The 24391-nt window shown below is 39.3% G+C and overlaps 1 protein-coding gene across 2 annotated transcripts in view; it reads left to right on the forward strand.

Annotated features, from left to right (window-relative positions):
• The first annotated feature begins 1283 nt into the window (after positions 1 to 1283).
• UQCC1 (ubiquinol-cytochrome c reductase complex assembly factor 1) overlaps positions 1284 to 24391 on the forward strand; it is a 95074-nt gene continuing 71966 nt past the window's right edge. The window contains exons 1-3 of one of the 2 annotated variants that reach the window (XM_082359501.1): positions 1284 to 1429; positions 13129 to 13233; positions 24093 to 24176. In XM_082359501.1, the coding sequence (XP_082215627.1) occupies positions 1406 to 1429; positions 13129 to 13233; positions 24093 to 24176 (213 nt within the window). In that variant the 5' untranslated portion in view covers positions 1284 to 1405. The remainder of the gene's footprint in view (positions 1430 to 13128; positions 13234 to 24092; positions 24177 to 24391) is intronic. The other variant, XM_082359502.1, reaches the window with a different exon arrangement.

The following is a 24391-nucleotide window of genomic DNA, read 5'->3' on the forward strand; positions in this document are numbered from 1 at the left end:
GAGGGCAGGGTCCTATCCACTGTGCCACCAGGGAAGTCCCCGCATGTTATTCTCTAGTTTAGCTCTTTGTTGTTCCCTTTATAGCACTTACCACAATTTTTAACTATTTTATTTTTTTCATCGGCTTACTAGACTTTTGTGACACAGCACCTCCAGCCTCTCCCTCCCACCCCCAGGTCTATGAGCTCCAGGAAGCCAGTATCCACACCTGTCTTGTGTCCAGCACATAGTGACCATTCAGTGGGTCTATGTTGACTGAATGAAAGGGAAGGGAGTCCTTCAGCACCCTGCCCTTCTGCTCCCAGTCACCCAGGAGCACTGACACCTTCTCTCCTCTACTGTTCTTGGGATACAATGAATGCAAGAGGTCTTCTAGCCAAGGCCATTCTCTCCCAACCTCCTGTGGAAACTCTTTGCGTCTTTGATTCTTTCTTCTCTATCTTCATCTTTATAATAATTTCCTATCAATACTCAAAGATGCTCCCAGTCACAACCAACCAACCAGAAACCCCTAAAGTTCCTTCTTCAGGTCTCAGGTCAGCATGTGACCACCCTCTTCCCCTGAATTTCAGGACTCAGCCATGCCCTGTGTTCCTCCTCCTACTCTTTCTCAGGCTCGTTTTAGAGAGTCCTTTTTTTTTTTTTTTTCCAGTTATTGCCTGGGTTTGGTCTTCATTGCTGCGCACGGGCTTTCTCTAGTTGCGGGCGAGCAGGGGCTGCTCTTCATTGTGGTGCATGGGCTTTGCATTGCAGTGGCTTCTCTTGTTGCGGAGCACGGGCTCTAGGTGCGTGGGGTCAGTAGTTATGGCTCGCAGGCTCAGTAGTTGTGGCGCACGGGCTTAGTTGCTCCGCGGCATATGGGATCTTCCAGGACCAGGGCTCGAACTTTCGTCCCCTGCATTGGCAGGCGGGTTCTTAACCACTGCACCACCAGGGAAGTCCCTTAGGGAGTCCTGAAGTGCTAGGATTCTCCCAGGATTCTGTTCTTTTCAACCATCGGTGAAAAGGGGGGAATCCTTGTGGGGACAGAGTCTGGGAAAGAGGGACTCCGACAAGGTGGTGCTGAAGAGTGAGGCTGGGTGAGGTAGGTTAATGAAAGAGCTATGAAAAGCCCGAGGCAGAGGTCAAAGAGGACAGGTGTTGCGATGACTTGAGCCTCTATGACGTGTCTGGCGGAGTCTAAAGAGAGCGGGAGGCGCGCGCGCGTCCCGACCGTCCGGCCGCGCCCCAGGCCCTGCCTCCTCGGGCACAGCGGCGGAAGCGCGCGCTCGTGTGCGCAGCGACCTCTGTGCGCCTGCGCTGCCGTTGCCGGGCATCCGCCGGCGAAAAGACGACCTAGAGGAGGGGTGGTTGTAGCGGGGACTCCGGAAGCCCACCTTTCACCCGGAAATGGTTGTCGAGAAACATGGCGTTGCTGGTGCGAGTGCTTGTGAGTGAAGGAGTGATTTTGTGCTGTCGCCCACCGGGCCTCCGGGTTGGAGTCGGAGAGGGCGGGGCGGGAGCAACTGGACGGAAGTGCAGGAGCGGAGCCTGTGCGGTAGCGAGGCTGCGCGGCCGCATTTCTGCGGGGAAACTGAGGCAGCTTCCCACTTCCCCCGACCCTCGGTTTGGCCGTGGCTTCCCCCTCTTTGGAGAAGGCGTGAGACTGACGTCAGATATAAATTTGACGAAGCTTGCTTTTCCTTGGTCACCACCTGTGACTCCTTCCCCTCAGGGAGAGAGGCAGCGCCTGGGGCACTGATTGTAGTTTCGGGAGACCCGGGTTCTAGTTCCTGTTCTGTCACTAATGCTCAGGGTGACCTTGGGCAAGTCACTTTTGGGCTTCAGAGTCCCTATGGGCAAAGCGAGGACGTAAATCTGCAGGTCTTTGGGATTCTGACGTTCTTTGGGTTTGTTTCAGAGATCAGTAGATTAATTATTAACTGTATAGTTAAGTGGAATACTCTTAAAGGCTATTAGAGTGAAAGCTGCACGAGAACTGGGGTCATATCTGTCGTTTTCACTCTGCCTAGCACAGTGTCTGGCACATCATAGGTGTTCAATAAAGATTTGTTGAAGGAATGAGATAAGTGACGAAGAACTACTCGACTAATTAACACCCATATGGGAAGCTGCTGCACCTCTTGTGATTCAATCCTGAACTTCTAGCTGACTCTGACTTATAGAAATTAAAGAGAACAAAAGTTAGGAGGATACAGAGCTTGGGTCCTAATCATGGAGGGATAGTAGAGTTTATAATTTAACAAGTCTTTCAAAAACTGGGTCAAGGAGATTGTTTTCGTAGCAGACACTGTGTATTCCTGCCTCTAGCTTTCTTTTGAGTTGTGATATTAGAAATATTTGTGTCTAATCTTTTCATATGTGGCATACACGGCCTGTGATTTTACTTCTTGTATACCTTGTCAGCCTAGCAAAGTGCAGTGCCCTCTATTGCGTAGTAAACGTTTTTTTGAAGAGTAGCTCCTGTAACCTACAGAAAGTCACTTGGTGAAGTAATTGTTGATGCCAGGGCAGGAACTGATTCAGATCTGAGGACTGCTGAGGAAATGGCAACTAGGATGTCCTAAGTGTTTTTTTTTGGCCATGGTGCTCGGCTTGTGGGATCTTAGTTCCCTGACCAGGAATCGAGCCCAGGCCCCTGGCAGTGGAAGCGCAGAGTCCTAACCACTGGACCACCAGGGAATTCCCTCCTAAGTGTTTTGTTTTTTTAAAAAAAATTTATTTATTTATTTATTTATTTTTAATAAATTTATTTATTTTATTTTATTTATTTTATTTTTGGCTGCTTTGGGTCTTCGTTGCTGCGCACGGGCTCTCTCTAGTTGTGGCGAGCGGGGGCCACTCTTTGTTGCGGTGCGCGGGCCTCTCATTGCGGTGGCTTCTCTTGTTGCGGAGCACGGGCTCTAAGCGCGTGGGCTTCAGTAGTTGTGGCATGCAGGCTCAGTAGTTGTGGCACACGGGCTTATTTGCTCTGCGGCATGTGGGATCCTCCCGGACCAGGGATCGAACCGTGTCCCCTGCATTGGCAGGCGGATTCTCAACCACTGCGCCACCAGGGAAGTCCCAATTTATTTATTTTTATCATTATTATTTTTTTGGCTGTGTTGGGTCTTAGTTGCGGTGCGCAGGCTTCTCTCTAGTTGTGGCTCGCGTACTCAGTAGCTGCGGCGCATGGGTTTAGTTGCCCTGCTGCATGTGGGATCTTAGTTCCTCGACCAGGAATTGAACCTGTGTCCCCTGCATTGGAAGATGGATTCTTAACCACTGAACCACCAGGGAAGTCCGCCTCCTAGATGTGTGTTGCTTTTTTTTTTTTTTAATTAATTTATTTATTTTTGGCTGCGTTGAGTCTTCGTTGCTGCATGCGGGCTTTCTCTAGTTGTGAGCAGGGCCTACTCTTTGTTGTGATGCACAGGCTTGTCACTACATTGGCTTCTCTTGTTGCTGAGCACAGGCTCTAGGTGCTCGCGCTTCAGTAGTTGTGGCACGTGGGCTCAGTAGTTGTGGCTCGTGGACTCTAAAGCACAGGCTCTGTAGTTGTGGTGCACAGGCTTAGTTGCTCTGCGACATGTGGGATCTTCCCAGACCAGGGATTGAACCCATGTCCCCTGCATTGGCAGGCAGATTCTTAACCACTGTGCTACCAGGCAAGTCCCATCCTAGGTTTTTTGTTTTTTGTTTTTTAATAATCGGGTCTGAAACTGAAATTGTCTTCTTTTTCTTTTTTTAAAAAATTTATTTATTTATTTATTTATGGCTGTGTTGGGTCTTCGTTTCTGTGCGAGGGCTTTCTCTAGTTGCGGCAAGTGGGGGCCACTCTTCATCGCGGTGCGCGGGCCTCGCGGGCCTCTCACTATCGCGGCCTCTCATTGCGGAGCACAGGCTCCAGACGCGCAGGCTCAGCAATTGTGGCTCACGGGCCGAGTCGCTCCGCGGCATGTGGGATCTTCCCAGACCAGGGCTTAAACCCGTGTCCCCTGCACTGGCAGGCAGATTCTCAACCACTGTGCCACCAGGGAAGCCCCCTAGGTGTTTTTAAGATAGACATTTTGGGGGGGAAAGATGAGAATTTTATTGGGCCGTAGATCTGAAATGAATACCTTGACTTGTCTTGGAAGTTAGTGGCTGCCCCAGCTGAGCATGCCACTGAGCGTGTGGATGGTTACAGGATCATTTCTTCTTAGTTGGTAGCATGCAGTGAAACCACCTTTCTAACTGCCTTCTATTAGTTGAATCTTTTTCTACCCCCCATTTATACCTTACTATTCATCTTTTTAGGTAGAAAGCAAGATTAGGTAAGGGAAGTCACTTTCACTTTATACCGTATACTGTAATTCTTTGAAGTCTTCTTATCATGTTGTAATGTGTGACAAAGCAACAGAAACTCCCTTAGGACTAGAGAGTTACAGTAAACATGAAAGTAGCAGATATTTATTGATCACCTATGCTGAAGAGGCATTAGGGTTAGGCACTGTGAGGAATTCACAAATACAGGAAAATGCACCTATCTAGGAGTCAGAAGAGCCTTGTTTGAAAGCTTGGCTCCATTACTTACTATGGGTATAGCCTTAAGCAAATCACCTAACTTCTCTGAGCCTCAGATTTTCTTAAGGGTAAGTTTGATAGGGTTGATGAGAGAATCAATTGATACAAGTGACATTTTAAATGCTTCTTTTCCCTTCCTTTTAATTCAGCGACTATTTTGAGTGTTTACTGCATTCTAGGAACTCTCCAAGGGACTGAGGATGAAAAACATAGAACTTATTCTCATGTTTATAATCTAATAGCAGAGACAGAAAAGAAAACTACTGATAACAATTCTTGAAATGCTGTGATAGAAGTCTTAACTAGGTGCTATGGTAGCAGAGTAGAAAGGCACCTAACCCAGCCTGAGGACAAGCATTTAGATACTTAAACTAAATGAGGGAGCATTAGATGGGGAATACGGGAAAGGAAATAGAGGAGAAGCATTAGCTTATGCTACTATGCTAGACAACAAAGGCGCTCTAAGTAAATCTCTCTGGCTGGACTCAGGGGCACTTGTGGGGAAATGGCAGTAGAGGAGACATTGCCTTGCATGTCATAGTTAGGGGTTGGAGATTTATCTTGAGGCAGAGGGCAGCCATTGAAGTATTTTAAACGAAGGGAAGATTTATTTTTAAAGGTTTTTTTGATGCATTTACTCTTGTTTTTTTTCTTATTTAAATTTTTAAAATTGAGGAATAATTGATGTACAGTAAATCACACTTATTTAATTGTATAATTTGATAAGTTTTGACACAGGTATACACCTGAAAAGTCATAATCATAATAAAAATAAGGAACATATCCGTCACTCCCCAAAATTTCTTTGCGCCCTTTTGCAATCCTTGTATTGCTCTCCCTGCTTCCAGCCACCATTGATCAGGGGAACACTTTGTTCCTTCTCTCATTTTTAAATTGAAATTTAAAATTTTTAATTAGTATAAAAAAGTAAAAAAAAGTCAACATAGTAAACAAAAAACATAGATTTTTGTTCTAATAGATCCTTGTAACAGGGGTGGATGTAATAGATGGATCAGTCAGAGAGGGCTGAGATTAGAGTCCCCAAGGCCAGTCAGAAACTAAAGTAATCCTGGAAGAAGTGAGGAAGGCCTGTACTAAGTGGGAGATGGACAGTGTGGTTACAGAAGAAGGGATGGTTGCAAGAGGTATTGAGGTCTACAGAGCTTGATGAGAGATTAGATGTTAAGGATGAGGAAGAGGGAAGAGTCTAACAGCTTGTCCCAGGTCAGCCTAGGATGACTGAGTTAATAGCAGTGTTCTTCACTGAGAAAATCTAGCTGGAGTTTTTGGGGTTTCTTTGTTTGTGTTTTGTTGTTGTTGTTGGTTTTTGTTTTTGCAGCTGGATATTTGGTGTTCAGGAGAGAGAGCTGAAATATAAGTTGTAGTTGAAACAAAAATGTTGAGATTTCTCTAGCAATAATATTGATAGGTAACATTTATAGGGCACTTACCATGTGGTAAGCACTCTTAAATACTTTATGTGTGTGAACTTGCTAAATCCTTACGACAGCCCTTTGAAAAGGTAGGCACTATTATTCCCCCATTTTGCAGACAAGAAAATTGAACCACTGAGAAGTAGTATTCCTGAAACATTCTCATTAGTCTCCCCTTATTTCTTCCTCTTTCTGTCTTTTTGACCAGTTTTTACGCTTCTCTAAGGATGGGTTTGGGAAGGAGGAGTAAACTGAAACACTGCTATTGCTGAGTAGATCTAGCAGAGGAACTGGACATTTGAGCAGTGCACTGGGACTTTTTTATGGTTTTATGAGCTGTTTTGACATTGGTAATAATTTTTACTTTTCTTTGATAGTAGTATAAATTGCAGAAAGCCACACTGGAGTTTAAAAAAAATTGTAGTAGAATATGCATAACATAATTTCCCATTTCAACCAATTTTAAGTGTACAGTTCAGTGGTATTAAGTACATTCACATTGTTGTGCTGCCATCACCACCATCATCCAAAGAACTCTTTTCATCTTCAAAAATTGAAACTCTGTACCTATTAAAAGATAAATCCCTATGCCCCACTCTACCCAGCCCTGGGCAACCACCATTCTTTCTGTCTTTATGATTTTGACTACTCTAGGTACCTCATATAAGTGGAATCATACAGTGTTTGTTCTTTTGTGACTGGCTTATTTCACTTAACATAATGTCCTCAAACTTCATCCATGTTGTAGCATGACAGAATTTCCTTTTTTTTAAGGCTGAATAATATTCTGTTGTATGCATATACTACATTTCATTTATCCATTCATCTGTTGATGGGCACTTTGGTTGCCTCCACCTTTTGGCTATTGCCAAATAGTGCTGCCATGAACATGGGTGTACAAATATTTGTTCTAGTCCCTGTTGTTACTTCTTTTGGGTATGTGCTAAGAAGTAGAATTGTTGGATCATATTGTAATTCTGTGTTTAATTTTTTGAGTAATCGCCATCCTGTTTTCCATAGCAGCTGCACCATTTTACATTTCTACCAACAAAGCACAAGGGTTTCAATTTCTCCACATCTTCTCCAACACTTATTTTCTTTCTTTCTTTTTTTTTTTTATAGTGGCCATCTTAATGGGTGTGAGAGGATAATCTCATTGTAGTTTTTTTTTTTTTTAAAGATTTTTTTTGATGTGGACCATTTTTAAAGTCTTTTAAAAAAATTAATTAATTAATTTATTTTTGGCTGCATTGGGTCTACGTTGCTGCGCACAGGCTTTTCTCTACTTGCAGCGAGCAGGGGCTACTCTTTGTTGCGGTGTGCGGGCTTCTCATTGTGGTGGTTTCTCTTGTTGCAGAGCATGGGCTGTAGGCATGTGGGCTTCAGTAGTTGTGACACGTGGGCTCAGTAGTTGTGGCGCATGGGCTTAGTTGCTCTGTGGCATGTGGGATGTGGGATCTTCCCAGACCAGGGATCGAACCCGTGCCCCTGCATTGGCAGGCGGATTCTTAACCACTGCGCCCCCAGGGAAGTCCCATCTGCAAGTATTTTTTCACATATTTTTTCTGTTCCTTATTTCTCTCCTCTCCGTCTGAGACTCCCATTATACATATGTTGGTATGTTTGATGGTGTAGATACGTTTGCTGGTAGGTCTCTGAGACTCCATTAAATTTTCTCCATTTTTTTTTTCTTTCTGTTCATTGGGCTGGATAATCTCAATTGATCTATCTTCAAGGTCACTGATTCTTTCTTTTGCTCAAATCTGCTGTTAAACTTCTCTAGTGAAATGTTAATTTTATTTATTGTTTTCTTTTTAAAAATTTTTTAAAAAAAATATTTATTTATTTGCTTGCACTGGGTCTTAGTTGTGGCAGATGGGCTCCTTAGTTGCAGCTCGCAGGCTCCTTAGTTGTGGCTCGCGGGCTCCTTAGTTGCGGCCTGTGGGCTCCTCAGTTGTGGCACGTGTACTCTTACTTGCAGCATGCATGTGGGATCTAGTTCTCTGACCAAGGATCAAACCCAGGCCCCCTTCATTGAGAGTGCAGAGTCCTATCCACTGCACCACCAGGGAAGTCCCTTATTGTTCTTTTCAACTCCAGAATTTTTGTTTGGCTTTTTGTAAAATTTCTTTCTTTATTGATATTGTTTATTTGGTGAGATACCATTCTCATACTTTGCTTTAGTTCTTTAGTCATGGTTTCCTTTAGATCTTAAAATTTTTAAATAGCTGGTTCAAAGTCTTTGTCTGGTTTGTCTAATGTCTGGGCTTGCTCAGGGACAGTTTCTATTGATTTTTAAATTTTCCCTTGTTTTGACCATGCTTTTTTTTGTTTTTTTACATGTTTCATAAGTTTTTGTTGAAAACTAAACATTTTAAATAATATAATGTGGCACCTCTGGAAATCAGGACTTTCTTTTCCCAGAGTTTGTTGTTATTTTTCTGTTTAGTGACTTTTCTGAATTAATTCTGTAAAGTCTGTATTCTTTGTCGTGTGGTCTCTGACCAGTTAGCTTAGTGGTCAAGTAATGATTGGATGGAGATTTCCTTAAATACCTGGAACATATGAGTCTCTCAGTTTTTGTTGAGCTGCTCTGTGTGCATTTTGGAGCATGCCTTCATCCTTCTGCCAGTCATTTGACAGTTCTGCCTTAACCTTCACTTCCTGCTTGCGAAGCACCTCAAGGTCAACCACAGATGAGAGCTTAGAGCAGTCTCAGGTCTTTCCTGTTCTGGGCATGTGCACAAACCTGTGCATCTGCATGGCCTTCAAATTCCCAGGAATATGTCAGAGCTTTTCAAGGTCCCTATGCATATCTCATTCCTCTGATTTTCCTTTTAAACTTTTTGGTTAGCCTATTGTTTTCCCCAAGTATTATCCACTGCCTCAGGCAGCCACAAAGTTAAACAATTGCCTCTATTTGTTTTCCACTAACGCTCCTGGGGAGCTCCTGGGGAAAATGGTTTTCATACTGGAGGAGTTCCAAGATGGATGGAGTCTTCCAAGGAACTGCTAGACAGATCAAATAATTCCAGACCTTTGTGAATAAGGTTTGAGGAGCTTCAACCCCATTCAGGAGTCAACTTTTCTCCAGAGAAGACTAGTTCCTTTCAGTGAATACTACTATTTAGAAACCAAGTTTGGATGCTACATGTTGTCATTGCAACTGGGGTGTCATTGCTTACAGGCCCTATCAGTACAGGAGTAGGAAGTATATGTATGTGTATACATATACATAAACACACATATGTTGATTTCTTTATTTATCTCTGTATATTAAAAACTTATACCAGTTACTCTAAATCCAACCCAATAGCACAGGGTTTATTCTATCCTTTTGCCTTTTCATATTTGTTAACTCCTTTCTCTGATAGAAACCTGATCCCTCATCCTTAATATATTTACTGATTTGCTCAAATCCTTCCTGTATTTGTGAATTCACATACTTGCTAAAATTTATTTGTAACCCAAATCAATACTCGTGGTGCTTTTGCAGTCATTTGTGGACATGTGCAGAGAGGTGAAAAATTTGAACTGCAACATGCATATTCCTGGCTGAGGTGATACTCTGACTTCTTGTTTCAGCTATTATGCTGTAAACAAGTATCCTTCTCATGGTCTATTTAGTGTCATGTTTTTTGCATTTTTGTGCTTTTGTTGGTGATTTCCCTGTTTAAAATGGCCCCCAGGTGTAGTGCTGAAGTGCTGTCTAGTGCTGCTAAGTGCAAAAAGGCTGTGATGTTTCTTGTGGAGAAAATTTGTGTGTTAGATAAGTTTTGTTCAGGAGCGAGTTAGTGCTATTGGCTGTGAGTTCAATGTTAATGAATCAACAACATATTAAATAAGGTGTCTTTAAACAGAAACACAAATAACAAGGTCATGTATTGTTTGGTTGATGAAAATGTTGTGACCAGAGGCTTGCAGGAACATAACCCTGTATTTTTCCCCTAGGAGCAATGGTTCAGTGTTTGCTAACTTAGTGTTTGCGGTCACTTTGTAAAACATAACTATGGGGAATAGGAGAATTGACTACCTGTAAAGCCTTTTCCAGCTAATGGGTGAGCAAAGGAAAATACTATGTATCTTAAAAACCACATGAAGAAACAGTCTGGTCAGTGGACTGATTAAAGTGTAGTCACAAAAAGAGCTGATCTGTGAGAATATTTTGAAATACAGTGTAAAATCACCTGCAAATCACAATATGCACAGGAAATACAAACATAAAACTTATCTTTAAAATTTTGGTTGAAGTGTTGATGAGGCAAAAGGACGATAAAGCCAGTTCCCACTGAGTAATGGTGTTTATACTATCCTAAGTTAAAGCAATGATTTTAACCACTGGAATTTTTTTCTGAACTTGGGAGAACTGAGGTTTGCTAATTGTTATAGACCTAATGTATTAGTACCTATAAGAGGATGATAAGTACTTCCACAGATTTATTGATATATATTTATAAATGAAGTGTTGGGAGAGGTGGGAAGGAAAAAGGACTTAGTAGAATCAGTAGAACCAGAACCTGGAGTCTAGGTTGAAGCAAATGAGCTCATGCTTTGGGTAGGAGTGAAGAAGAGAGTCCCAGAGGAACTCCAAGGGGATTAGCTTGTGTGGAGAGGAGCAGTAATTCTCAAACCAGAGAGTATGAGTCAGGTTTTGGAACTGCTGAGTGGAGAATGCAAGGCAGAGTATGTAAGTATATTGATGGGTCGGAGTCCAGTTGGTAAAGATCAGGTGTTTAAGTTTGACTACAGAGACACTTGGAGGCACTGCAAGCTTTTGAGAAAGGGAATTCCAGGTTCAAAGCAATATTTTAAGAAAATGGTTCTTGCTGCTGTGACAGTTTGCTGGGGAAAGAGGAGTTTACTTACATAATTCAGTAACAGTTGTTAACAGCAATAGTGAAGCTTTTGTGTGTGTGTTTTACTGTTATTGAAGTGCTTTTACAGGTGGTCCTTGGGACGCTTCTGTGAGGTAGGTTTTATTATTCCCACTTTTAGGTAAGGAAAATGGAGGTCCAGAGTTTTGAGTAACTAGTTCAGGGTCACACAGCTATTTAATGGTAGGCTTGAGATTCAGAGACCCTTTCTGCTACACCTCAGTTTCAATTAAGGATTTCCACAAAGAATTGTTGTTGTAGGATTGGAGAAGGAAAGAAAAGAGCAGCTGATTACTACTTTCTTCTAATAAGAAGTGATTTAAAGTATTGGCATGAGACCAAGTAGAGTCAAATGCTACAGAGAAAATTCTTATTGACATTGGAAAAAATATGATGAAATTCTTCAGAAAATCTTCCAAAAGTTTGCATTGTTCCTACTTGTTATTTCCTCTTACCTTCCCCCCACCCCCCCCACCTCTTTGGGCCTGAATCTGCTGAAGTTTCATCTTAGCACGGTATTTACATTTTTAGGAAAGGAACATCTGACATCGAATGATTCTGGTAAATGTGTCAGTTGTTAGTAAACAAGAAGCCAGTAATTGTATCTCATTTGAAAACAATCCCAACAGGTCAAACCTCAGCTGAAACAAAATCCTATTTTTAAGCTTTACTTTTAATTTGAAACATAAGTTGCTGTGAGTAGCCTATTAGAAACAGTTACACAACTTTAGAAAGCATCTCTAGGTTTAAAATTCTAATATTTTCTCCCCCTTACCCCTGGCCCTTCCTGCCTACTCATGAGGAAATGGAGATTCAGATTCAACTTAATATTTATTGAGTTGGACATACTGCAAAGGACATTTTTTTCCCTTAAAATCCTGAGAGGTAGGGATTTTTATTTATTTTATGGAAGAGGCAACAAAGGCTCATAGCTCACTGACAGGGGAGCCAAGAGTCAAATCAGTGCTTTCTGATTCCAAGTACAGGACTCTTCCCATAGTATTATGCTGTATTTTAATTGGTTCAAGACTAGGTCATAGAGTGGTAGAGCTAGAAGGGACTTTGGGGATATTTCCTTTACCCTTTCATCCCATAAATGAGCATGGATCCAGGAGTTGGGCTTTCTGGATTCAAATCTTAACCCTGCCATTTATTAACCATGTGACCTTGGGAAGTTACTTATCTTATCCATACTTCCATTTCTTTATCCATATACATGGGATAATAACAATATACCTAAGTCATTGGGTGGTGATTATGAGGTTTAAATGAGTTCATATATGTAAAGTACCTGAAAAATACCTGGCACATAGTAAGTGCTTGTAAGTATTACTAATATTTGTTAAGAGGAAACTGAGTATCATAAAGGTGTAATTACTTTCAAAGATTATATTAAAGTAGCTGAGTTTAAACTAGGATCCGGATCTTTGACTCCTACTATTGTAGTTGATGCTTGGCAAAGTGTTTTCAGACAGTTTGGTATATCCAGTCCTCATTATGGCCCTATAAGGTCTACAGGCCAAGTGAAAGAAACCCTTTGATCTCCCAGAGTTGGTTTCTAGAATAGAGATTTCCAGTGCTGTGTACGTGGATGCCATTTATACAGTGGGTTGTATTTCAGGTTCATAAAGTAAAGCAGGCTTCTCATTTAGCAAGGTAGAGCTCCTCCTTTCTCCAGCCTAACCTTTAACTAATCCAACTCCTGGATCCATGCTCATTTAGTCCAGAGACCTTTTTGAGGTCAATTAATGCCAGAGGGAAAAATTGGACCTCAGTCATAGCTCTAACAGCCACTTAATCTCTCTTTGTCTTGGAAATCAAATTGCCCAAGTGTGTTTTCCCACCCTAAAAATTTCAGCCCTAGTTTCTTCATCCTTTTGGGGATTATGGTAATCCTGGCACTGTTTACTGTAAAGGGATTTTTATGAAGAGCTTATAAATCAGTGTTTATGAAAAGGAATTGCAAACTCTGATTTAAATGATAAGCTAAGTGTAAAATGCCTGAAGTAGGTTTATTTTGTTATTTTCCTGAGAGGGAGCTCATGTCCTCCAGTTTGGGTCAGCTATTACCAGAATTCATCTAGTCCGTGGTAGGCAGTGGTACCTTTTATCCTTGGAGAGATGAGCATGGGGAGGCTTGGTCCTAGTCCTGTTTTGGAAATTCTCCTTTCATGTGCCCTGTTCTGGCAGGATTTCTAGACTTAGGTACACTCTTTGCCTTCTACACATGGAGTCTGATAGAGATTCCTGACAGACTATTTTTTTTCTTTCTCTAGAGGAACCGGATTAGCATCTCCCAGTGGGTTCCAGTATGCAGCCGATTGCTACTTGTGTCTCATACACAGGGACAGTGGGGCAGGGCTCTGTCTGGTACTTCCCAGGTAAGATTTGTTATTCCTTTGCTTGGTATGAAAAAAACCTTAGTGTTTATGTGCAAATGTCATGCATGTATTTATAGATTAGCCAACCAAATTGTGTGATGGAAAAACCTCATGAGACCACTTCTGGGTCTCTGTGGTGCCAGCTCAGGACTAATTCCTACTGTATGGTGTCTAGGGCGTTGCTTCTAAATACCCCAGCAGTGGAACTTAGCCTAGGATACCATGCTACAGTCTGATGACTTTTACTGTTGGGAGTGTTTCCAGATATTCATCTCAGAGTTAACTTTTCTTCAGTTTTCTTTTTGTAGCCACTTTGTACCGCTTTTATTTGGGGTAAGAAATGTTTCTTTATTTTTTTCCTTTTTATGAACATAAAAATCCAAGGAACAATTATTTCAGGCCTTAGTTTACCACTGATCACATGATTCTTTATAATGTAGTTTACTTTGGACCCTCCTTGAGAGTTTTTTCTCCTGATTTTTGTTAATTGTACAAATAATTTAGTAATAAAGGAAATAAAAATCACCCATGACTTCAAACCTGAAAACATCTGCTGGTTCTTTTCCAGTCCTTAAGTATGTATGTGTGTACTAATTTTTTCCCTAGGTACCTTAACAAATATCCACAGAATTTTATGTTCTGGTGCTTTTTCACTTATTAGAGCAGACATTATTCACATTGTTAGATAGATTTCATAATTAATTTTTTAAATGGCTACATGTTATTTATTTAGCCTTTGTTTATATTAAAATTATTTACAGATTTTTTGTAGACTTTAATGTGGTTACCATTTTATTGTTATATAGTATTTCTTATTTTTAATTATTTATTAAAGATAAACTTCTAGGGGGGTGTACCCTAGGTCAAAGGGTATAAGCAGTTTCCTCTCCAAAAAGTTGTTTTAATTTATACTGCCACCAGCAAGTTTATATAACTAGTTTTTCATCATTACCTCCCCTAAATTGGGTGTTTTAAAAAAATTTAAACTAATTGGGTAGAAAACTGTTACCTTATTTTGCTTTGCATTTCTTTATCAGGGTTAAGCATTTTTCTGTTTATCAGTTATATTCTGGTTTGTAAAAATTACATACTTACATCATTTCTCTGTTTATCTACTGGGAATTTATTTTCATTACCAATTTATATAAATTCCTTTTGTAGCCATTCACTTTCTTTTTCATATTTAATGCAATGAAAAATTATTTTTGATGTATATAATTAGATATTATATAATTTAAATAAATAAATATATTAAAATACTTAAAATATAGAGTAATTCCCTCCAGCTAGTGTGTAAGCCTTACTCTTCTGAGGACATGTCTTATTTTTACCTGTATTTCCTGGGCTTCTCACTAAGTCTGGCACAGAGAAGGCACTAAATGTATGTTGAATGAATGAAGAATATACTTGTGCAGAAGAGGCATCTACTTTGGGTAGTTATGTAGCTATTTCTTTTCAGAGTTGGGCTAGGTTCTATTTTTATTTTTATTTTTGTGCACTGGAAAATTTTAGTAGAATTTATCCTATAGTTCTAAATCATTTGTAAATAATGTGTGCAGACATGGTGGAAGGAGGAACTCATTATATCAATCTCTGACTTGTGCCGTATTCTTTGAATCAATAAACATTTCTTGGGTACCTAATATATACCAGGTACTATATTAGGCTCTGGGACGGCATTATAGCAAAGCATCCATGTAAATAACTTAAAATTGTTTATCTCATGCTGACAAGATGTAATTTTAGCCATTGTAAATAAACTGGACATTTTGTCATATTGACGTTACCTCACTGGTACATCTTACCATCTTTGAGTTCTCCTGATTGGAAAACTCTGCCTCAGAATGACATCCTTAGGTACATATCTGACAGGGAGGCAGATTTGGCTTAGAATGAGGAAGAACTTTGTATTAACTAGGATTGTGGTGTAATGGGATGTGTTGGCTGTATTTTGACAAAGTAAATTTACTTTTACTGGAAGTATTCAAGCAATGATTGGAAGGCTATGTTAGGGGCTTGACATAAAAGTATCCGCCATTGGATGAGTGGTAGTATCAGATGATCTCTAAGGTAATGTCCAATGCTGTAATCCTATTATCATTTTCAAAAGGCTAGGGACATTGGACTCTAATCTGTCTTTTCTAGATAACCTCTTGAAGTTCTGTCATACTGTGATGAATCTACTTAAAAAGTTTTTTTTAACTTTTGAAATAATTTAAACTTACAGAAAAGTTATAAAAATGGTAGTGTTCCCTTATACCCTTCACCTAGCTTCCTCTAATGTTAGCATCTTATATGACCATAGTGCAATTATTGAAACCAGGAAGTGAACATTGATGTGATACTATTAACTAATCTATACACCTTACTCCAATTTTACTTTTTTTCCCCATTAATGTCCTTTTTTTGGTCTCTCAATTGGGGTTCGTCTAATATTTTCTTAAAAATAGATTGAGGCTATGCATTTTTGGCAAAAGTGATATTGTTTCCTTCTCAGTGGGTCATATCAGGGGATACATGATGCCAGTTATTACTGGTGATGTTAACTTTGATGACGTGGTTATTAGATTGGTGTCTGTCAGCTTCCTCTACTATAAAGTACTATTTTCCCCTTTGTAATTAGTAGGTGTCTTGTGAGAAGATACTTTGAGATTATGCAAATATCCTGTTTCTCATCATACTTCTTTTTTTGAAGTTTTAAAAATAATTTTTATTGAAATATAGTTGATTTACAATGTTGTGGGGGTTTTTTTTGTTTTTTTGGCTGCATTGGGTCTTTGTGGTGCACGGGCTTCTCATTGTGGTGGCTTCTCTTGTTGTGGAGCACGGGATCTAGGCATGGGCTTCAGTAGTTGTGGCATGTGGGCTCAGTAGTTGTGGCTCGCAGGCTCTAGAGCCCAGGCTCAGTAGTTGTGGCTCACAGGTTTAGTTGCTCCGCAGCATGTGGGATCTTTCCGGACCAGGGATCGAACCCGTGTCCCCTGCACTGGCAGGCGGATTCTTAACCACTGTGCCACTAGGGAAGCCCCAAGAGGTGGAGTTTTGATAAAAACTTTTATTTCAACTATTTCGTTCCTTTTTTTGCATAAATATAAAAATGTTCCAAAACTTCCAAGATCTTAGAAGATGGTGACTGAAAGGATCAATCAGTGATGTTCATTTTAAAGGATTAAGAAAAAGTCCAAGAACTACAAAAGATGAAGCAGCCTAAGCTGAATAATTTATTACAACAACTTGTAAATGTTTGTGTAAAATGTCTTATAAGGGTTTATTGTTGGGTCCGTGGGCACCCAGGGGTGAGGGGTGGGAGCAGGATTTCTTTCTTTTTTAAGACTGTATAATATTCCATTTTTCTATCTATCTGTCTATCTATATCTATATCTATATATCTATATCTATATATATGCCACAGTTTCTTTATCCATTCTTCTGTCAGTGGGCATTTGGGTTACTGCCATATCTTGGCTATTGTGAATAATGCTGCAACGAACATAAGTGTGCAAGCATCTCTCCAAGATCCTGCTTTGAATTTTTTTGGACATATACACAGAAGTGGGATTGTGGTATCACGTGGTAATTCTATTTATGGTTCTTGACTGCAACAGTCATTACTATGGTGTTTGCTTGATGGTCATTTTCTAATTCCATCATTGCGTACTACATTTCTTGATTGGAATTCTACTGTAAGGAAGAGCTGTCACTTCCTCTCCATTTGTTTATTTGTTCAATTATTTTGTTTGTATCAGTATGAGCTAATGGATATTTATTCTGTGAGTTATAATGCATTAGTCTCATTATTTTGTTGATCAAATTGTTCCATGTTTGGCTGTTGAGAACTCCTTCAAGTTCCTTTCCACGTGCCTTCATTTTTTGAACACTTCCTTGTTTCTTGGCACCACAAGATGTTTCAGGTTCATGTTGTATTTTCTTTGCTCTAGCCCTAGAGTTAACAGTTTCCCCCCGGGAGCCCTGGTTCCTTTTATTGGAGAATGATATTTGGAATATTTAGAAATTAAGATCTGGGTGCTAAGTGTACATGAGCCAGTGTTGTTGAAAACCCTACACAGGTTTTTGAAATCAGTTAGATATAGGGGAAAGAAGATAGCTCTGAATACATGTTTTACCCCTTAATGAACTTTACTTCTTTGAGCCTTAGTGTTCTTATTTCTAAAATGGGAAAAAATAGTATCAACTTTTCAAGGTTGTTGTGAGATAACATAAGTAAAACAGCAAGCGTACAGGTGCTGGGCATATGGGAGATCTTCAGTAAATTGTAACTGCTATTTTTGTTGCTATTTGTGTTCATGCTACTTGGGTAAATTTTCTCCTCACCTTGTAAATTGAAACTTTAAAAAAAAATTTTTTTTTTAATCCTAAAACTACCTTAAGCAAGTTGCAACCTCTCCTTGTGTCTTAGTTTCCTCATCTGTGAAAGGAAAAGGTTGGACTTAGAAGATCTCTGAGATTCCTTCCAGCTCAAGTGTTGTTATTCTAAGTTACTCCTTAGTTCTTCAGTTGCTTTTTCTCCAAGCTAAACAGCTTCAATTTATTTTAACCTTTCCACTAGGACCTTTTATTCATCTCTTTGATCATTCCTGTGGTTCTTTACTGGACCTTCTCCAGATTGTCCTTCTATTTGGAAAAAAAAAAAAAACCCCACCTAGTTTTTATTGAGTGCCTACTCCATGCCCAGAATGGTGTTGAGCAATGGGACAGAAAATAAAAGAAGTATAAGATAGACTGTCTCCTGGTGGAGCTTATAGCTTTGCTAAAAGGACCAGATACATATAGTGTTCAAGAATTGCTTGAGTCCTGCCCTCCTTTTTCCTTTCCTTTCCTTTCTCTTTCTCTTTTCCTTTCCCTTTTTTTCTTTCTCTCTCTTTCTTTCTTTCTTTCTTTCTTTCTTTCTTTCTTTCTTTCTTTCTTTCTTTCGTTCCTCCCTCCCTCCCTCCCTCCCTTCCTTCCTCATTTCTTTCTCCCTCTCTCTCTCTCTTTCTTTCTCTCTCTCTCTCTCCCTCTCTCTCTCTCTCCCTCTCTCTATCAGGGAGATCTTTTCATTTTTAGAAACTTTTAGGAAGCAAAAAATAAAAGCAAAATCTTAATATATCTTTTTAAAAAATATATATATTTATTTATTTTTGTCTGTGTTGGGTCTTCGTTGCTGCGCACGGGCTTTTCTCTAGTTGTGGCGAGCGGGGGCTACTCTTCGTTGCAGCACGCGGGCTTCTCATTGCAGTGGCTTCTCTTGTTGCGGAGCATGGGCTCTAGGAGCACAGGCTTCAGTAGTTGTGGCATGTGGGCTCAGTGGTTGTGGCTTGTGGACTCTAGAGTGCAGGCTCACTAGTTGTGGCACACGGGCTTAGTTGTTCCGTGGCATTTGGGATCTTCCCGGACCAGGGCTCGAACCCGTGTCACCTGCATTGGCAGGCTGATTCTTAACCACTGCACCACCAGGGAAGCCCAAGGGACCCTTCTTGTACTGTTGGTGGGAATGTAAATTGATACAGCCACTATGGAGAACAGTATGGAGGTTCCTTAAAAAACTAAAAAATAGAACTACTGTATGACCCAGCAATCCCATTACTGGGCATATACCCAGAGAAAACCATAATTCAAAAAGACACATGTACCCCAATGTTCATTGCAGCACTATTACAATAGCCAGGACATGGAAGCAACCTAAATGTCCATCAACAGAGGAATGGATAAAGAAGATGTGGTATATATATGCAATGGCATATTAGCCATAAAAAGGAACGAATTTGGGTCTTTTGTAGAGACGTGGATGAACCTAGAGACTGTCATACAGAGTGAAGTAAGAAAGAGAAAAGCAAATATCATATATTAATGCATGTATGTGGAATCTAGAAAAATGGTGTAGATGATCTTATTTGCAAAACAAATAGAGACACAGACGTAGAGAACAAACGTATGGACACCATGTGGGAAGGGGGGTGGGGTGAATTGGGAGATTGGGACTGACATATGTACACTATTGATACTATGTATAAAATAGATAACTAATGAGAACCTACTGTATAGCTCAGGGAACTCTACTCAGTGCTCTGTGGTGACCTAAATGGGAAGGAGATCCCAAAATGAGGGGATATATGTATATGTATAGCTGATTCACTTTGCCATACAGCAGAAACTAACACAACATTGTAAAGCAACTATATACCAATAAAAATTAATTTTAAAAAAAAGAAAGAAGTACACAGTATTTAAATGGTCAGTACTCATCTTCATTATCATCATTATATAGTATTTATGAAACTATACAAGTTGAAAGACAACTTTCTAAAAGACTTTCTGTAAGACATTCACTCTAGTGTTCCAAGCTGTTAGAACAGGGCTTTGACATACAGTAGGCATTTAATAAATATCTGTGGCTTGATAGAATGAATAAACCAGTTAGTCAACTATGTGCAATTTTATAGTGCTATGTATTAGTTAGAACATAATTAAATAAATTTTGCTTTTATTTTCGATTTTTTGTTGTTTTTTGTTTTTGTTTGTTTCCATTCTTTTTTTTAAACAACAAAGATAAATTTATAATTTCATACATAAATGCAGATTACATACTATACATCATTTATTCACTTAACAAATGTAACTTGGAGGTAGTTTCATATCTGTACATCTAAAACTCATTTAAGAAATGCTACATCATATTCCATTGCATGGACACATCATGCATATTGAAACAGTTCTCAATAAATGAACATTTAAGTGGTTTCTAATAATTTGCTGTTGTAAACAAATGCACTTTTCACATATGTATGATTATACGTGTAAGACTGAGTATCTAGGAGTGAGTACGGTTGCTGGGTTAATGGATATATGAATTTAAAATTAAAAAAAAAATTTTATTGGAGTATAGTTGGTTAACAATGTTATGTTAGTTTCAGGTATATAGCAAAGTGATTCAGTTATACATATACATGTATCTGTTCTTTTTCAAGTTCTTTTCCCATTCAGGTTATTACCGAATATTAAGCAGAGTACCCTGTGCTATACAGTAGGTCCTTGTTGGTTATCTGTTTTAAATACAGCAGCGTGTATATGTCAATCCCAACCTCTCAATCTATTCCTCCCCTCTCCTGCCCACTTCTTAAGACTTATCCGTGATCTTTTTTCTGATGACTCCAGATCTTTTCTCACTAAATTTCTGTTGTTTATTGAAGTATAATAAAAATATAAAAAAGATATAAGTCGTTAAGTGTACAGCTCAATGAATTATCCCAAAGTGAACATAACCAGCACCCAGAACAAGAAATAGAACCCCAGAAGCTCCTTGATCCCCTTTTAGTCACTATCCCTAACCAAGGTTAAAACCACAGTCTTCACTTCGAACATCAGAGAGTAGTTTTGCCTTTTAAACATACAGCATGTATTCTCTTGTGTTTGTCTGCTTTCATTCAACTTTGTTTTAGAAATTCACGTGTTACTCTTTGTAGTAATAGTTTATTCATTCTCGTTGTATAGTATTTTATTATATGACTATACCACAATTCATTCATCCATTTATTTATTTAAATTTATTTTAATAAAAGTTATTTAACTTTTATTGGAGTATAGTTGCTTTACAATGTTGTATTAGTTTCTCCTGTATGGCAAAGTGAATCAGCTATACATATACATATATCCCCTCTTTTTTGGACTTCCTTCCTATTTAGATCACCACAGAGCACTGAGTAGAGTTCCCTGGCTATACAGTAGGTTCTCATTAGTTATCTATTTTATACATCGTATCAGTAGTGTATATATATCAATCTCAATCTCCCAATTCATCCCCCACCCCTTGGTGTCCATACGTTTGTTCTCTACGTCTGTCTCTATTTCTGTTTTGCAAATAAGATCATCTATACCATTTTTCTAGATTCCACATATATACGTTAATATATGATATTTGTTTTTCTCTTTATGACCTACTTCACTCTATATGACATTTATTTATTGATGGATATTTAGATTGCTTCCAGTTGGGCTTTTATTGATAGTGCTTTTATGAACATTCTTGTACATGTTTTTTGTGAACATATGTACACATTTGTTGAGATATATACTTAGGAATGAAATTGTTGAATCTTACAGAATGTGTATACATTCAGCTTCATAGGTACAGCCAAATAATTTTCCAAAGTGATTGTACCATTTTACACTCCCATCAGCAGAGTATGAGAGTTCTAGTTGCTCTGTATCCTTTCTAGCGCTTTGTGTGTGTGTGTGTGTGTGTGTGTGTGTGTGTGTGTGTGTGTGTGTGTGTGTGTGTGTTTGGTGGGTGGTCTTTAAACATTTTTAAATGTGATATTCAGTTCTCTTTCTTGTGTAGTGAGTTTTCTTTCTCTTCTCCACAACATTATGAGCTCCGTAGGATAGTAAAAACTGGCACAAGGGCTGGCATATTGTGGGTATTTAATAAAGGTTTGATAAATGAAACATGTATGCATGGCATGTGTGTGGATAAGAACAAGAAGGATATAATAAGAAATAACCGGGCTTCCCTGGTGGCGCAGTGGTTGAGAATCTGCCTGCCAATGCAGGGGACACGGGTTCGAGCCCTGGTCTGGGAAGATCCCACATGCCGCGGAGCAACTGGGCCCGTGAGCCACAATTGCTGAGCCTGCGCGTCTGGAGCCTGTGCTCCGCAACAAGAGAGGCCGCAACAGTGAGAGGCCCGTGCACCGCGATGAAGAGTGGCCCCCACTTGCTGCAACTAGAGAAAGCCCTTGCACAGAAACGAAGACCCAACACAGCCATAAATAAATAAATAAATAAATAAAAAGAAGAGTAACTGGTCTTGACCCCTCCCTTAAAAAAAAAAAAAAAAAAAAAAGAAAGAACCATACAGGTGGTTGGGTTTGTTCATTCAACAAATGTTTGAGGGTTTCCTGTGTATAATACACTGTACTTGATTCTGGTACTACACCTAGTTCCTACCCTCATGGATATTTTTGGTGGTGGTGATAGAAAATAAGTGTGTGTAATAAATATATAATTGTACATTGTAATGAGTACTATGAGTAAAGTGAACAGGGTACTGCTATGATAGAGAATAATGGGATGATAAGAAACTATTTTAGATAAAGTGGTCAGAAAAGGCCTCTTTGAAAAAGTAACGTTTGAGTATTTGGGGGTATTTTTTCTCTTTTACAGAAAGTTACTTGATATCTTTTTGGTTTAAACAGAGGAAAAATTAATGTTTTTAAAGGTCAAGGGAATCTTTTGGGGGGGCAAGGGCAAGAATGGGTAATACAAAAAAGTAAATGTGTGTATTTATAGATATGTTTAGGTGTGGGGAAACTAGATGTTGTCCTTGGTGCTAGATACCTAGGTACTTTGGTAGTTCAATATTGTGTTCAATGTTACCCATAAATAATGATAGGACAGCAGTTGGTGAGACAGTCACAGAAGGAATCCATTGGTTACTCCTGGAGCTATAGGGGAAGAAAAAGATCATGACATACACCTCGCCCCAAAGCACAGCTTGTTGAAACTGCTGTTAGTTGTGTTCTTTCAGCCTGTTTAAGTGCTTCATGTTCTAGTGGACCATTACACTGATACATGTGATGTAATGGGAGGTGTTCTGTGTTTAGTCTCTGTGTTACAAAGCCTGCTTGATACCTGTGAATTAAAGCATAAGTGTTCTTGGGACTGACCAGAAGAATCCTGACTAATCTTTTAATATCCTTGTTTGGAAAGAAAAGTAAATAGTAACTCTCCACATTTAGAAATTCTATTTTTTTCCTTCATTAGGATTAAAGAAAAAATCATTTTCATTTCATGTGTCCCATCTCTTGGAATAAGCCAGAATTGAACCCTCCTGCTGCTCCTTCCCCACCCCTTTATATTGTAAAGGAAGTATAACATTACTGAGAGTTTGGAAACTAGATTCTTAAACTCTTCCATAATTCTACCAGCATAGCAAAATAACTCTTTCATTTCTGTGTGTTCCTTTTTAGACTTGCCCTTATGCATTCATGTGTTTACCTATAATTTTGTACATATTATAAGTGTGTTTTCATGTTGCTAAAAATAATAATCTCTAATGTAAACTGTGGACTTTAGGTGATAATGTGTCAGTGTAGGTTCATCCATTGTAACAAATGTACCACTCTGTTGGGGGATGTTGATAGTGGAGGATGTTGTGGATGTGTGGGAGAGGGTATATGGGAGCAGTCTGTACTTTCTGCTCATTTTTGGTGTGAACCTGAAACTGCTTTTAAAAATAAAGCCTATTAAAAATCTGATTATCTGATTTCCCATTGAGTGACTGTACCCTAATTTAATTAACCACCTCCTTTCTTATTGGGCTTATTCCCCAGTTTTCACTCTTGTGAACAATGCTACAATGAGGATCTCCTGCATATTGTTTTTTTCCTTAGGAATTTACTTTCAAAACTATGTTTACTCGTCTTGATTATAATAATACCAACCTGGTAGGATTGTGGTGAGGATTACGTAAGGTAATATATGTAAGGCAAATACATAGTGCCTGGCATGTAATTTTAACTAATGGCTATTATATTGCCAAAGTGCTTTCAAATGCAGTGTGAGCATTGGAGGAAGACAGTTCTGATCTGAACAACAATGATGTTGATAATGATGGTGATGATGAAAGCTTCTACTGTTTATTGAGTACCTATTTTGTGAAAGGTACTTTACGTTCTTTTACTTATTCAGATATTTAACAGATGTTTATTGAGCATGTAGTAGACAACATTAGGAATTGAGTTAAGCAAGGCTAGAAAGATTCTGTATTTTTTACTTTGAAGCAACTCTGATCACATTAACTCTCTAAGTGAATGCTCAGTGTTGCTTACCTCTGTTTTTTTTTTTTTTTTTAAATCTCCCAGTGGCCCCAGATGAGCCAGGCCCTATCATGTGGTGGATCAGTAGTAGACATTCAGCTAAGTAGGAAGTATCATACCACAAATAAGGTGAGACTTACAAGTTCTTTCTGTGTCTATAGCGTGCTTTCACACAAGTGTTCTTACTTGAAATTCAGCAAAATTGTTAGCTGGATGAGGCAAGAAATTTTATCAAATGCAGAAGGTGAGGCTCAGGGAAGTAAAGTGACTTGCCCAAGGTCACAAGGATGGGAAGAGACAGACCAACTGAATATTGGAACCTAAGGTGTCTGATCCCATGTCCT

This window comes from Balaenoptera borealis (genome assembly GCF_965194805.1).
Source record: "Balaenoptera borealis genome assembly, chromosome: 16".
In the NCBI taxonomy this organism is placed as follows: Eukaryota; Metazoa; Chordata; class Mammalia; order Artiodactyla; family Balaenopteridae; genus Balaenoptera; species Balaenoptera borealis.